We start from the raw sequence: 16,110 nt of genomic DNA, 5'->3' as shown, positions 1-16,110 counted from the left end.
GCTGAGTGATTAATTAACTGTCCTTTACCAGATCCAGATAGGACTTGATTATGAATATATGCATACGTATATGTCAGCATGAACGATCTAAAGTAATTCTTGTGCTCTGTCTCAGATGGTTACACCACAGATGACATCGAGTTCTACTGGAGGGGAGGAGACAACGCCGTGACGGGGGTGGACAAGATCGAACTGCCCCAGTTCTCCATCGTGGATCATAAGCTCATCTCTAAGAACGTCGTCTTCTCCACAGGTGAGGCCCTGACCCGCTCTAAGATGTGTGAATCTCTGGTCTTTAATGGTACAAGACTGAACACACAAACAGCAGCACACTATGATGAAGTCTAATATTATTTGAGCTCATATAAATATTACCTTGAAGCATGTATGTTCAGTTCACACTTCGCCTTTATTTCCATTAAAAAAAAAACCTTAATTATTTTTTGCCACTTAGGGATATTGCATTTTATTATCGTTACACTGCTGCAAGGAAGACAATACAGCAACTCATACATATTGACTCATTTCACTGTTTGCACTTATTGATATGAAAAGCAGCATCCACTTGTGTGTGCATACAAAAAAAAATGAAAAAATGTTATGTAAATGTTCAAACGCACATACAAACCCTCGAACGAAGGCGCTGTCCTAGGAGACAGAAAGACACCATGACTTATTTAACAGCAATAAACAGAGAGGATGCTGTCTGATGCTGTGAAATATTCATTTCTTCGGCATTTTCATATTCATGAATTTGTCATGCAAGCAAGCAATTGTAAAGCGGGACAGTGGTTGAGCTGAATACAGTTGCCACTGTATCGAGTAAAGAGCAAAAACATTAATACAAAAAAAAAAAAAAAAACAGCGAAGAGGCCCTCCACCAATCAGAGCTCGTCCTGTCTGCAGGGGTCACACAACCCCATTAAATCATAATGTTTACTGATGAATATACAGTGTTTGTGTGCCATGTGTAGGCTGTGTGTGTTTGTGTGCTGTAAATCAACCAAGTGTGTCCCTGCAGTCTTCCTGATTTTATCACCTAATGCAGAAATATGGCTGACGTGTGGGGAGAAGGGGGTGGGGGTGGGGGTGGGGATTCCCTTTTAACGTGCCGTCTACTCAGATATGGAGACGCCAACTCGGGGGTCACGCAGAAATGCAAACATCAGCACAAGTGGCCGGGCGTTTATCCAATCGAAGTGTCATGTTTCACTCCAAGGATGGAGGCAATGTCATTGTTGCCCTTATGAATAATAAATAGTCACAGTTGCCTCCTCCTTCCTGTTATTTTCTGCCCCAAGCCGCCTCCTCACTTCATGAAGAAATAATTCAGCCACTCTCTCGGTGACTCATGCTAACATGAGCTAACAGAAAGAGCAGATCTAAAGTGGTGCCGTTCCAAGAGGAGAAGCTGAGCCCGGTGGATTGGTGCCGCTTTCATTTTGTAAAGACTTAATCCTCCTTGCTCATCCGTCTTCTGCAACTTTCAAATAAACCACATATTGCTGTGTATTGTCGCTCCTCCTGTCGCTACGCTTGTTGTCCAGCCTCCATCCTGTTGTAATTTGGTAACGCAACATAAACCAAAGTACAACCTGTTCCCTGAGGTAGTGAAACATCGTGTGCACTGATACAGTTTGGCTTTTACCAAAAAAACATCAAAGCTCCTCCATCACGGTGCATAAACACAGGTGGAGGAGAGAACAGGTAATTCTGCTGAGTGCTGACGCTTCACAGCAGTGGAGACGGCTAATATGGGTTTTTACTGAGTGCCTCAGTAACAGGGAACAGATGGATGATGGACTGCTCTCAGAATGAGCTATAAAACAAACAACATACTGTACAACACAGTGGTGGGGGCACAAGGAGCTTGGTGGATCCATAGAAAACTAATAAATACAATTCAGTCTGTTCATGTCACTTTGGTTGGTTTATTTACATTTTATTTACTCCTGTCTAATTTGTGGATTTCCTGCCATTTTTAATTTCTTGGTTGTTGCCTTGTATTTTTTTTTAATTGTGCAAATAAGACAGAACAACCTTCACTGTTCCCAGTCTCTCAAAAGTAAAGGTTTGCAGCTCTTTTTAAATTGTTACATTTGGCCTGGGGAAATCGTGATGGGGATTTTTCCTTTTTTAATGAACAGATTAAAGGACCAGTGCATTAACAAGTTAATCTATAATGGTACTGTATTTTAGCTCAAAAACATGGTGGTAAATATGATTGACAGAAGTGGCATGCTGTTGTTCTCCTGATAATGTGTGCATGATATTTAAACTGAATGACAGAAAAGCACCTACAACCTAAAATAACCCTTAAAATTCAACCATCCCTCGACCACAGAGGTTTGAACTTGTGCTGCAGTCTGAGTACAACCCCAAAATATACACTGTGTCTAAAATAGCAGAGTCAAAATTCATAAACTCCTGGAGAGCGTCTGTGTCGAATGCTGTGGACGTACGTCACCTCACTCTGCCTCTGCTTTCTATTTTCCCTCTCCCGTCTGCTCCGCGCAGGTTCCTACCCTCGTCTCTCCCTGAGTTTTAAGCTGAAGAGAAACATTGGCTACTTCATCCTGCAGACATACATGCCTTCTATCCTCATCACCATCCTCTCCTGGGTCTCCTTCTGGATCAACTATGACGCGTCGGCTGCCAGGGTCGCTCTAGGTGAGGCCTCCCATACAAATATAGACGGATAGAGAGGACAGGGACTGATACACAGTGACCAAGGAAATCCAAGGCAAAGCAGTTTTACTTAGAGATACTTTATTGATCCCAAAGGAAATTCAAGTATCCAGTAGCTCAGACACATATAATACAGACAGACTGTTTCTTTCCCCTAAGTTTCTCCTCATTATCTTCCAATCATGCATTTGAGGGGTATTTAGAAACAAGTTGAGAAAGATCCAAACAGTAGATGTACTGAGGGGAAAGCATTAAGTTGTAGTAGACCTGTTTGACCTTAACTGTAAGAACTTCTGTTGAACTGGTGAAACGTATCTGACATTATTTATCACTACAGACACAACTGTCAGTGCTCTGAAGCTCATGACTGAATTTAATGAATTCATTCAAATTTTTTCAATCATTAATTACTGTGCTTCGTGTCTTCATCAATCACAGTCATGAACCGGATTCAGACCTTAAAGAAAGCAGAACATCTCATTTCTACTCAAAACTAATCTCTTTTCACTTAAAATAAGATTCATCACCTAAAAATTAACTCGTTTTTAGATCATTTTCACTTGTTTCAAACAAATTTTCACTTGAAATAAGTAGAAGAATCTGCCAGTGAAAGCAGGTTTTTTATGCTTGTAATAAGAAAGAAAAACCTGCTCCACTATCAGATTTTTCTACTTATTTCAAGTGAAAATTTGCTTGAAAGAAGTAAAAAGTGTCTAAAAACAAGCTACTCTTAAAGCAGAAGTAAGTGATATATTTGTGTTAATATAAGTCTTAAATAGTTATATCTTCCGACAGCAATCACTTACATAGAGTGTTTGGACCGAAACACGGGTCTGTCAGTCACTCTGCTCTGCTCTGAGTCGAGGAGAAAACATTTATCGTATCCTACAGTTTTTATCCAATGAGGAGAGAGAACGGCATGCAGGGCTGTGTGTGCAGCCAAGGGACGCCGTGAATGTGGCGACGTAGGGACGAGGACTGTTATGGTGCGTTCAAGGAAACTCGTAACTCCTGTTTTTCCGACCTGTGAAGTTGTATCAGTTTGATCTGGTACGAGTTCACGGGTCGGAAGTTACGAGTGGCCGTTATAGTGCACTTTTCACAGGTAAAACAGGTCGGAAAAACACGAGTGGGTTGCCTGAAACGCTACAAAGTCGTAAGTTGTGACTTGAAGCTGTAATTTACGATTTTAAAAACCTGCCTGGAACGCAGCATTAGCGAAAACGACCGGATCGCTCACTTCTGCTTTAATGTGATGAGTATAATGAGATTGTTTCGACTAGAAATAAGACAAATGTTCTTGGTAAGAGTTTGAGTTTTTGCAGTGCAGCAGCATTATGTTTTTAATGGCTTTTCCATCACTGTTGGTTTAAACCAGGGTCAAATATCCAACCCCAGTACAGGAAGTGCTGCTGTAGCCCAGAAACACCTGATGATGGACGAGCAGGTTGATTTGTTTCCGCTCTGAATCCAGAGCCTCTGTGCTTTTCCTTAGAGTCACCATTCGCCCGACGTCGTTCTCAATTACGTAAACAGTGTGTAGCCTGTGAGGTTTGCACTCAGCTAACTTACTCCGTGTTTATCTGCAGCTCCCTGTCTTCCACCCACCCAGCTTCATTCATCCCTCTCTACCCCACTGCCGTCCCTCGCTTTAGTCGACAAGGCAATTTCGCTGATTGACAACAGGGCTGCATTTAGTGATCCAGGGGGGAGAGGCATGCATGGGATTTAATGAAGAAAAAAAAAAAAAAAAAGTAATGCTCCATAATGGAGGCAGGTCAGCTGAGTTGGGAAATATTCAGTCACCCCCTCAATCTACACCAGATTCAGGAACCACTTTACTCTGACCTGGTTTCAGAGCATTAAAGTGGACCTGTAATGGCTGCATCACATGGCCACTGTGCTGCAGAAATCCTTTGTTGTTATTGTTAAGCTCTTGCAGCAACAGCTTGGGAGAATTGCCTGAATCCTATTTTGAGCGGTGGTCACCTGACAGCTTTGTGACAGCTGTATATAATAATTTAGTAATTGTTTACTGAGGCTCTCCATAGAAATTGCCTTAAATAATCTCAGCGTGCGGGCAAGGCACAGGTGTGTGTGGGAGGATTCGTGAGCTGAGAAAAAAACAACTATTTAATCATGTATAGAAAATCACATTGAAGCTTTAGAATCAGGCTTCTCATGCCACTTATAATTCCTGTATATACTGTAGATAATACCATAGACACACACCATTGTAATCACGCCGGGGAAAAAAAAGAAAGAAATTAAATTACTTGTAGTGAGAGTTGGCATGTCACCTCTAATAAGCAAAAACTCAACACATTGATATGCCGAGCCGATCCGACAGCAGCTCACTGGGTGAAGCTTTTGAAAAGTGTCTACAACTTTTCTCGGCAGGAGCTCTCCACTAATGAACAAGACCAAGGTTGACATTTGAATTTCAAATTGCAGCTCGGCTTCAGGTGCCCGTCTTTTAGCTCATCTACCAGCCCGTTGTTTGAAGCCATGGAGGGTGAACCCCCCCCTGGTTTCATTGATCCTGAAAGGCTTAGTCAGTCAAAGACATGGTATCAAGTTGATCGCAAAGATGTCTCACAGGATTAAAACAGTAAGGGCCTCATGTTTGGTTTTATTGATTTAATTATATTAAATTAGATCATTAATCATTTCACTCTCTAAACTTTGTTGATTCTCAACGTTTCTGATGGTGAACATGGTGTTTCTCTGTCAGGTATAACCACGGTGCTCACCATGACCACCATCAACACCCATCTGAGGGAAACCCTGCCTAAAATCCCCTACGTCAAGGCCATAGACATGTACCTGATGGGCTGCTTCGTCTTCGTCTTCCTCGCTCTGCTGGAGTACGCGCTGGTAAACTACATCTTCTTCGGACGGGGTCCTCAGCGGCAGAAAAAAGCAGCTGAGAAGTCGGCGCTGGCCAACAACGAGAAGATGAGGATGGATCCGAACAAGGTAAGAGCAGCACGTCTTTTGTTTTGTGAATGTATTTTGCGTAAAAATACCTTCACATGTGAAGAGACCTGCTCAAACTCTAGATGAGGTCTTGTGTGCTCATGTCTTTTTTTTGCACTAGATTCTCAGAAAATGCATATTTGAACTCAGAATAATTACTTGCAGAGAAAAGAAATGTCAGCACTTCAAACGGAGGGCTGACCTAATGTTTCCTGCCTTCACTGTGCCAATGAGGGCCAGCCTAATAAGCTTGTACAGGCCCCCTTTTGAAATCCAAATGTGACATGTTGCCAGCTGAAATGAGGGGAAAGAAGGTCTCTGAGCCACTTGGCTCTTTGTCTTGGTAGAAAGCGTCGCATTCACCTTCTCATTTTGTGCCACCAGCCGGAACAAACCAATTGCTTATGAGAAAAGATGCAAAATAGCCACAGTAATAACGTGGCCACATGCCGATATCAGGTGAATACAAAACACAGACTTGCAATGATGAAATAAAAATGGAAGAATGGCTGCATTAATAACCTGGGGCATCAAGGGAAGCCAGAGGAGAAAATTAAAACTGATGTTTGAATCGAGGATACTTTTAAAGCGCAGGGGAAAAAATTGTGAAGTCTGTGCACATGAGTATACAGTATGCAGAAAATTGTGAACGAAAAGATTTTTAAAAAAAGTATATTTGAGACTTTATATAACTAACCCTTGATCCAGAGAGTGAGGGACAAAACAGAGGGAGTAGTCTTCAGCTGAGGAACCTACGGTCGCCTACACAAATGTACGACATTTCTGTTGTTCAGGTAACCACGGTGATTGTGTTTAACTTGCAGTGGCTGGTGGGAAATGTGGTCGGCAGAGATGACACTCTGTATGCAAGAATGAAGCAAAGGGAACTTGACGGTCATGACTCGATGTGGGAGCCGATCTTTGTGGATGACGCAGCGATCGGACTGAGCGACCAGAAGAATAAGGTACAGCCAATATATTATACACTATACATTATAAATTATAAATTGTAAATTACTGTCCTGTTTCTTAAAAGCAATGTTTTTTAGTCCTATATTCACTTTCCTGTTGAGTCTTCACCAACTCCTGAGGAAAACTTTGGTCTCTTTCGATTGCTTCATTATGTCGAACAGATAGTTGCTAAAGCCAAAACAATTAGCTTAAAGATGATAAAATGTTTCAAAGGAGGGATCATTTTGACATTTGGCAATGAAATCTTAACTGTAGTTAACTAATATTATTCTTATGGCTTCTAACCTTTTCAGAAATGTTACTACTTTGTTTTCTTTCTGTTATTGTAAAATAGACCTTATAGAGATATAATATTGTTGCGTGACATAAACATACAAGACAAACTCAACTCTTTCGCTCAAACAGATGGACCCCCATGAAAACATCCTTCTGGGCACCTTGGACATCAAGAACGACATGGGCGTCACAGAGCTGGCACTGGGTCTCAATGACCCACGAAACACCATGCTGACGTACGACAGCTCGACTTTACAGTATCGCAAAGGAGGGCTGGCCAGACACAACTTTGGCCGAAATGCGCTGGAGCGGCACATGACTCAAAAGAAGAGCCGACTACGGCGACGCACTTCACAGCTAAAAATCAACATCCCAGACTTGACTGACGTAAACTCTATTGACAAATGGTCGAGGATAATCTTCCCAACAGTGTTTTCCCTCTTCAACATCATTTACTGGCTTTACTACGTCAACTAAACTGGGAAGAACATCAGTGAGGGCAAGAACAAACAGCAAAATCTGTTGCTCATTTCTTGTTTGTATCTGGTTTGTTTCATTTCTATGTGATCTTGTAACACTGGACTGAATTACGACATTCAGGACTGGATCCATCATATCTTGGAAAAACCACATTTTGCTGGCTAACACATGAAAACCTTATAGAAGAGAGATTACAAATATATAAGGTGCCTGTTCCTGAGTAATTGTTTAAAATTTTACATATTTTGTGAATTGTGTAATCCTGCCATTTTTTAAAAATGTTTGCATATTTTTTATGTTTTTATTATGTTAGATTTACAATATACATAATTCATTGCCAAAATGTCACATCAGTTAGAGACAAATTGACAAGTTGACTTTTTAGTTTTAAAAGACCATTTACTTGCACCGATGCCACTTAAAAGTGCTGAGTTAACTTGGTTTTCTAAGATGAATTATGTCAATGAAACATAATTTATTCTTACTAGAATTAATTTGATACCAATATGATATAAGTTTACAATTTGCAATATCATGTGATGAGATGGAAACTTCAAATCAACTTTTTTGTACTTCAATATATTGCAAGGAAAATATAATTTACATCTAAACCATCCTCTTTCAGTTCATAAGCCATCTTAATAAGACGGCATTATGCACTTATTAAAGATAATTCCAAAACTTCCAGGTTTTAATTCAGATTGCACTTAAGAAGCCTGTTGAGAGTCAAAAATAGCATAATGTAAAGCCAATCTGGATTGTCATTATTATTCTGTTCTGTCCACTGTGTCAAACTGTTAAAGAAAGTAAAGAAATGGAAAAGTGAGAAAACTATTTAAGAAAGAAAATATTTAAAAAATTGGTTTAAGCAACTTGTACATTATTTAAAATTATGAATATTGGATTTTATCACAAAGCAGATGTACATGAAATGTACAAAAAGAATTAGTTCATTCATCAAAATGTAAATATCACATGTATAGCATTAATTATTACCAACGACAATATGACCTAAAAAAAATTCCTTCTTCAGCGCTCTATTCTCACTTTCTTGGATATATATTTACAACACTTATAGAAATCCTTCACAACTGCTCAAACGGCACTTTATCAACTCTAATAATTCTTCCATGGTTCAAGTAGAACACAGATGGTGAAGCTCAACTGAGTCTATAGGTCAGCAGAAAGGCGAGAACGCAAAAAAAAGCACAAAAATCATGAAATATCAGGTGTTGACACCGAAATTTTAATACAATTTTATGCTGATATTTTTTTTCTTACTTTTATTTCAAATGCTCGTATAGTGTATCTGCCTCCCAGGATAGTTGATAATAAAAAGAATAATTATTATTAATATAGGTTTAAAAACTCTTGGTCACATATTGTTTCCAGATTGGTGATCATAAAGTATAGAATAGCCGTGAATCCAAAACAAATTTACAGATTATAACTGCAGATTATTTATTCATGATGCCAAGCTTTTGACTGTATGTATACAAGGTAGATTTTATAAGATTTAAAGATTTTAGAGGATTTTGCACACAAGTTCTTAAAAGCCATAGAGGCTGTACCGTAGTTCTTCTAATACCTGGTGCTCATGGGGGTTTTGTCTTTATCGATATGACTACGATTACACTTCACGTCTCAGTTACAACAAGGTTCAAATGTAAAAACTATAACTAGGGCTGTAAAACATACACACACACAGGAGTGTCATATCCTTCTACCCATAGGATCTACCTGTCTGTATGAATGAACTGCGGTGTTTAAAGTCTGAAATCATCCATCAGAGAGTTAAAGGTATAAAGAATCGCTAAGAATTCAAGTCGACATTTTCAAAGTGAGTCACAAAGGCTCATTGCCATTAAAGACAAAGATAGGACGAAGGGTGACTCCAGAAATCAGTGAGAACTAGTGAATAGAAAATTATCTTTTCTCCTGGTATCTCCATTGATTTCCACTGTGGACGTGTGAGTGAACATTTAAACATTAAAACGTTAATATTATCATCCTGCCACCTACAGTTATGTCTCACTGCATGCTCTGTACAGTAGAAACTCCTTAATATTCTGTTTTACATCAATTCTTCTATTTCATTTGTGCTTTTGTGTTAATTCACCTCGACTACACAGACATGTAATTACTGTAATAGCTATAAAGAAGTATGTTTGATTGGTATTGCAAATATTGATGATATTAAAAAATATATATATTTACTTTTTTTTTTAAATATATATGAAGCATTTATGTAACACACTGATTCATTTTAACAAGCACTGCCCAACAACTGTAAACTAATGTGCACAGGTTGAACATACGATAAGAGTCCAGTTTAGGTTGAACTATGAACTTTCACCTCACTGCTGTTTACATGTCGCTCGTCAATCTGACTGCACCCAGTTAGTAACACTGTTCTGTTTTGTGTGTTTTTTGTTTTTTTGATAGTTCTGGTGATTATATCAACAAATATATTTTCTCTCAAATAACTGTTAATTTTGTAATTAAGTTTAAAAGACACAAGTGGAAAAAATTCTATTAGAAAACTAAAAAGCATAATAGGCATTGGAAATTTTTTCTATAGATTCAAATTTTGACTCATCTCAAAAAAACACATGTATGTATATATATATCAGATATTATATTATTAATCAATCAATTGGAGCATATTATTCTTGTAAATAAGTAATTGTAAGCTTTCTACAGAAAATACAAAATGACATTTTCAATATAATTTTTACTGTAACGTAAAGAAATTGCAATGGCTGATGGGAAACTATGTAAATAGTCTATTTTACAGTGTCACCCAGTCATGGTTGTTCTATTTGTTTTTTGCTCTGTTTGTTAAAGCACTTTTTCTTTTCTTATTTTTGTTATTCTTTTAGGTTTTTGCCAAAATGTAAACATGTATTCATGAATGTAGTTGATATTCTTTTGCAGCATGTATTTGCTGTAATGTGTCAGCAAAAAGTTTAACAGTCTCTTGTACCAATGATCAGCTAAATACAGCTTAATGTACACCACTTTCTCAAACACACACACACACACACAAAGGGTAAAGAGGCTATAGCGATGCCTTTGTATTAGCCCAAATTTCAACCATCTCAGGTCAGCACAACTCACACTGCTCACAACACGACAACCACAAACTACAACTTTAAACCCAAGAATTGTACTTTAAGGGAAAAGTACCTTAGTGAACTTGTTCCAGATGTTTCTTTGCTTTTTATTTATTTCTTTTTATTAATAAAAGTCACATAAACCCATATACAGCACTCAAGACAGCACAACACACTGTTTCAGCCTGGGCAGAATTGAAAAACTAAAAAATCCTTATATACAAGTCATTAAGGTACTGAAGTCACCTCAGCCATAGACAAGTCTCAAAATACCCAATATCTTTAATGTATTTCTTAATCTTCAGAACAACACAGTATGTGGTGTGACATGAGTGTGTTTGAGTGTGAGAGTGTGTCGTGGGTGTATGTCGGCCAGACAGTGATTTGTGTTTTTCCAAAGCACACGGCAACTGGACAGAAAGGTCTGCTTCATAAGTTCTACACTTTGAATATGTGTTTGTACTTCACAGCGCTTTTTTGTTTCATATATTTTTATACTTCTATACTCCTGTGTAAAAAAAAACAACAACAATAACAACAACAAAAATATCTGCAGACACTGTTGTTTGGCGAAAACTTGTAAAAATCCAATTTTGGCAGTTTTCACATTTATACTATAGAGAATGACATGACGACATTGTCCGCTGGGGATTCTGAAAAGTGAATGATATTTACGCGTAGGAAGTCCTTTCATAATCCCTTGTATAAAGTTTAAAAAATACATGGTTGTAAATGGTTTGAAAATGGCTTTTTTTCTCTTCTTCTTCTCTTCATTCCTGGGAAGTTAAGGTTTTTTTGGAAATGCAAGGTTTCCATCTGACATCAGAGTCTTCTCTGGAGAGCAGAGGGACAGACGGACATCCTCTAAAAAGCCTAAAGTGACACATGTTGGTGACGGTGTATGTTTGCACACACTCACAGAAGAAGCCTTAGCCTCCTGCTGCGCTGGACTTCACTCCGAGCAGCATCGATCCTTCTTACCCTCTCAACACCCTCCACCTTTAAAAAAAAACAAAAAAAAAACCCTTGTATGTGCCACTCACGAGAACATTCCCAGAATTCCCTGAGCTGTACCCTTCTTAAAGATAAGCCCTGTAAAAGTCAGTGTCCGTCTTTACTATGAGAATTAATACATTGTCAATAAATATTGTATACAGTTCTAAATCTGTGGGTGTTTCTTTGAAGACAGAGAAAACTTTATCCACACTCTGATGAGTTCATGTGGGTGTGAAGTGTGAAGATATATTTTCAGCATTGTTCAACACACAGCTTGAGCGAAATCATTGTTAACAAACAAATTTATTCCAAAGCCCAGAAGCTCAAAGGTCACTTCTACACTTGGTTGGCAGCGAGTGGCTATATTTTTTCGTGCATTTGCAACTAAGATCCAAAACTTCCCATCATAGAAATAAATCAGCAAAATCCATTGATGCAAATACTGTTAATCTGGAGCTGAGAAACGCTGCTACTGCTAAAGTCCTACTGGTGTTACTAAATAAATGAATGAATATTACAAATACTGAACCAACAAACTGACACAAAATAAAGTTTTGAGCTTATTTTCATTCATGGAAAGTAGTTGCCATCAAGACTTTTCATGAGGAAAGTGACCTGACCTTCATCATTTAAGAATCTTACTTAAGAAGTGTCCAAATGAAATCTAGATGTAACTGGTGAGTAAAAATATTTTTCAAGACTTTCCTTTAAAGATGCACAGTCAGTTATGTCCAATAATTGGATTATTCAAAATCACTCAAAAGTGACAATGACCACATTTGTTTTCTATTCTCAACCAACTGTTATTTTACCAGTTAACATGCAAAGATAAGATGTAATAGAAAATGTTGGGCATTGTACATCCTTTTATTTAAATATATAAAATCATATTTTTTTCTTTACTATTACATATTCTATTTATGTTATTTAAGCCTTTCCTAAGCAGTGACTTAAATAGGCACATTTATCTCTGCATATTTCAGCACATTGGAGTTCACATGTTTTATGCATCAAGGCTCCTGATCTATATTTTACAGTGACGGTGCTGAACCATCTCAACAGGAGACTCATCAACAGCCTCTATTTGTCTCTGTATTATACAGCGAGGAGGTTAAACAGTGAGTTGACCTCTGCAGAAATCTGCTGTCAGCAGTAAAAGGAGCCGTGTTTCTTTGAACAAACAATAAATTCAGCTGTGAGACTGAAATCTAGTCAAGGTCTCAAAGTTGGAATAGTGATTATTTACCAGGTTTTTCACTCCACATTTGCCTCATTTCTATTGTCGTCCACTTGAACATGTGGACGAAAACCCTTCACTTTCCTCCAGAGAGGAGGCACTGGAGCTGGGGAGGCCACGTCACACTTGAGTCGTCATAAGTGTTTGTAGCTTTTACCAACAAACACTCTCACAACATAAAGTGCCTCTGAATGACACCACAGGGCATCTTCATTACATTATCAGACCACATTTACATCCCAAAACTTTAGGAGTTTTTAAAATGGTGTTTAATAAAGCCAACATAAGTGTGTGGTAATGCTCTTTTATTCTGGAGTAAACAATTTCCTTCAGGATTATTAAAGTTCTTCTGATCTCCTAAAATGTCCATATTTCAAATCCAGCTGCTGTCATTCATCAGAGTTCCCTGGCTAACACCAGACTGCATCTGAGACTGACTATGGGTCGGGTGAAGGTGTATTCACCTCCAACTTCCAATGAGCGTAGATCAAAATGCCTCTGCTTGCAGTTGGACAGTCCTCCAACCAATCAGAGCAACAATCCAGATGACGTCTGCAGAGCGACGGAAAACAAATGTCAACAAATGTGGTTGTTGTAGTTTTGCAGAAGCAATGGCATCTAAGGACTTCTGCAAGTTATTAATCTGTTAATCTGAGAGTGTCTGGTACAGACGCTCGACCAACGTTACGATAGCTGCTCTTCGGTGGCCGCCATGTTGCATCATGTAAACAAAAGCTGGATCTGCAAAGAGAAACGAGGTTGGTCTGGGTTCAACCAGGATGACCTCAGGCCAGAGGAAGCTGCTAATGAGAGTGTGTGTGGTTTCTAGAAGACAGCTGTCAGTCCAGGCTGCTGAGATGAAGCAGCAGAATGTATGACAGGCACTTCTGAGGAAATAACACAACCACCACGAGTGAGCTGCAAATGAACAACTGCAATGCCCTTGGGCAAGGCACTGAAACAGGCCTGAGTTCTGTTGGAAATTGCTGGCAGATACTGTGCCATCCCCTGAATCTGTGTGTGTGTGTGTGTGTGTGTTCAAAATGCACACAAAGCGCTGTGTAAACCAGCTTAATCAAAAGAATTTGCATCCCATGGCAACAAGGATCCTTTCAAATTTGCATTGCCTGTTTTTTTTTTATAGCAGCGCAGTGCGTTTCTGAGATTTGAAATGGAGCCATGGTGGAGTAGAAATAGAGCCGCGGTGGCTCTGGAGCCGAGGACGTGAGTCATGACACAGAAACTGGAGGCAGAGCTGGCATCACCACAAAGACTGTGGAGTCTAACGCAAAATGCTCTTTTTCATCTTTCACCCATGACACCCTTTTTGGTCTTCACCCACAGCCTGTGTGTGTGTGTGTGTGTTTCTTTCTTCTAAATCAGCCAGTGTTTCAGATTAAACTGACAAAGGAAAGCAGAGTTTATGCAGCCAAGATGTTACACCAGCATTATCGCAGCGGGTGACTCACCTATGACGGAGAAAGCACGACAACATGAGTCGTTACATCTGAGAGCGAGAGAGGAAGATGAGACGCCGGAAGTGTCTTTAAAGTACGTATGTGTGTGTAGGTTTGTATGTTTTGTTTTTCTAATTGTGTGTCGACTCATGTTCGACACCACAAGAGAAGCCGCAGCAGCAGCAGTAACTCAACACGACACAACACGACTGATCAATTAGTGTTTTACCTTTGGCTGCAGCCACAGCTGGTTCCAACAGTCACACAACCAGTGGGCAGAGGCAATCTAGGCAGTTGCCTATAGGGCCCCGAGCTGGAAGGGGGCCCCAAGAGACGGCTGACATTGGTCCATATCAATGACAACATGATGGAACTACTTTAGACACTGCAACGGCAACGCATTTGGAAGCCCCTGAATAGGGCCCGTTACTCGATGTTGCTGGCTAGTGGCTAGTAGGGGGCCCCGAGAGACGGCTGACGGTCGACGTCCATATCAACAACACAACTTGAAACCCCCATAGACAATGCAACAACATGTTTGGAATCTCCCTAATGGGGGCCCATACTAGCTGGACGCGAAAAGAAAAAAACATCAACAACGAGACAGTGGTAAGTGGGAATGTGTATCTGTTACATTAAAAAAGTAGTGATGCCACCTTGTCCCAGTCCCACCAAGCATCATAAAAGTATACTGCACATTCACAGCTAACGTTAAACAGTAGAACAGCTTCTAAACTCTTAAGACATAATGATATCTGTTTAAATTTGTTGACACAGAGCAGGTGTATAAAATGATGACATAAGCTGTGTTGCCAATGGCTGTGTATACAGTCTGGTACATACATATGCATGCAATTAGTTTGTCCTGTGCTGCCACGCAAATGTTAATTTCCCCCAGTAGCAGAATAATGCATTTGTTGTCAAATGCTAATATTGATACTGACATCATTTCTCCTGTCAGTATATCAGCTTGGTCTCTCCAAACTAGTACTTACAGTATTTGAATTTGGAAGAGGAAGATATAATTATAAATGTTACATTAAATTCTATACATATCTCAAATGTTGTGTGTTTAAGTGTTATTTGTAAAATGTATGTAAAGTTTGCTTGTAGTTTTGGTATTTGTGTTACATATGTTTGTCCTGGTTTTGTTTGGCAGTGGTGGTGGGGGTGGGGGCCTCCATGATTCCTTGTGCCTCGGGCCCCCAGGGTTTCTAGAAACGCCCCTGCTAGTGGGTTGATCTGACAGCATCAGAGTCTCCACAATGATCTGCTCCCTGTGTAAAGGTCACAGTGAACAAAGAGCACCTTAATGATAAAACTTACAGAGTCTTTGTGCTGCTGCAGATACTGAGTCTCCGTCACGAGGTTGACAGATTAAAGCTTTTTACTTTTGTTTCCCTGCTTTGTTCGTTTTTTTTCTCATCTTATGAAACTTCAAGAAACATCTTTAATTCCTCTGCCTCTGTAAGTGCGTGTCCCTAGTTAATTAGGAGGAATATATGTTAATGGGACGCTGCTAGCAGACTAATTAAGATTCTGATTAGAGCAAAGATACTGTCAGACGTTCCCTCTGTGTGTGTGTGCGCGTGCAATGTGTCGTTGTGTGTTTTGCTGCTGGCTCGCTTGTCGAGGATATCACCCGAGCTCCAACATGCACTGGTTGAGCAGATTACACAATGTTCAGTGTCTGTTTGTTCTCTGCTGAGAAAATGAAACTGATTCTTAGCTACAATGGCGAATAAAGATTTTACATATAAATAAATATATTATATATGAATATATAGAAAACGCTTGATTATCTTACAGAGCCAGATAATGAGTTGTTGTTGGATTTGATGAGTAAGAGGAAGTTGTAACCACGGTGCAAACTCCTGATTTGGAAACACAGGATGAATTTAAGTCGGGG

At 39.4% G+C, this 16,110-nt stretch overlaps 1 protein-coding gene across 1 annotated transcript in view; it reads left to right on the top strand.

Annotated features, from left to right (window-relative positions):
* The window catches only part of gabrb2b (gamma-aminobutyric acid type A receptor subunit beta2b), a 58,314-nt gene extending 48,369 nt beyond the window's left edge, over window positions 1–9,945 (top strand). Inside the window, exons 6-10 of the mRNA XM_085797235.1 lie at window positions 116–253; window positions 2,518–2,670; window positions 5,423–5,667; window positions 6,492–6,632; window positions 7,045–9,945. Of these exons, the coding sequence (XP_085653361.1) occupies window positions 116–253; window positions 2,518–2,670; window positions 5,423–5,667; window positions 6,492–6,632; window positions 7,045–7,392 (1,025 nt within the window). The 3' untranslated portion in view covers window positions 7,393–9,945. The remainder of the gene's footprint in view (window positions 1–115; window positions 254–2,517; window positions 2,671–5,422; window positions 5,668–6,491; window positions 6,633–7,044) is intronic.
* The last annotated feature ends 6,165 nt before the right edge of the window (window positions 9,946–16,110 follow it).

This window comes from Trachurus japonicus, chromosome 14 (assembly GCF_045865225.1).
Source record: "Trachurus japonicus isolate A0001 chromosome 14, Traja_1.0".
Lineage (NCBI taxonomy): Eukaryota > Metazoa > Chordata > Actinopteri > Carangiformes > Carangidae > Trachurus > Trachurus japonicus.
This window is presented reverse-complemented; position numbering and strand designations above follow the sequence as displayed.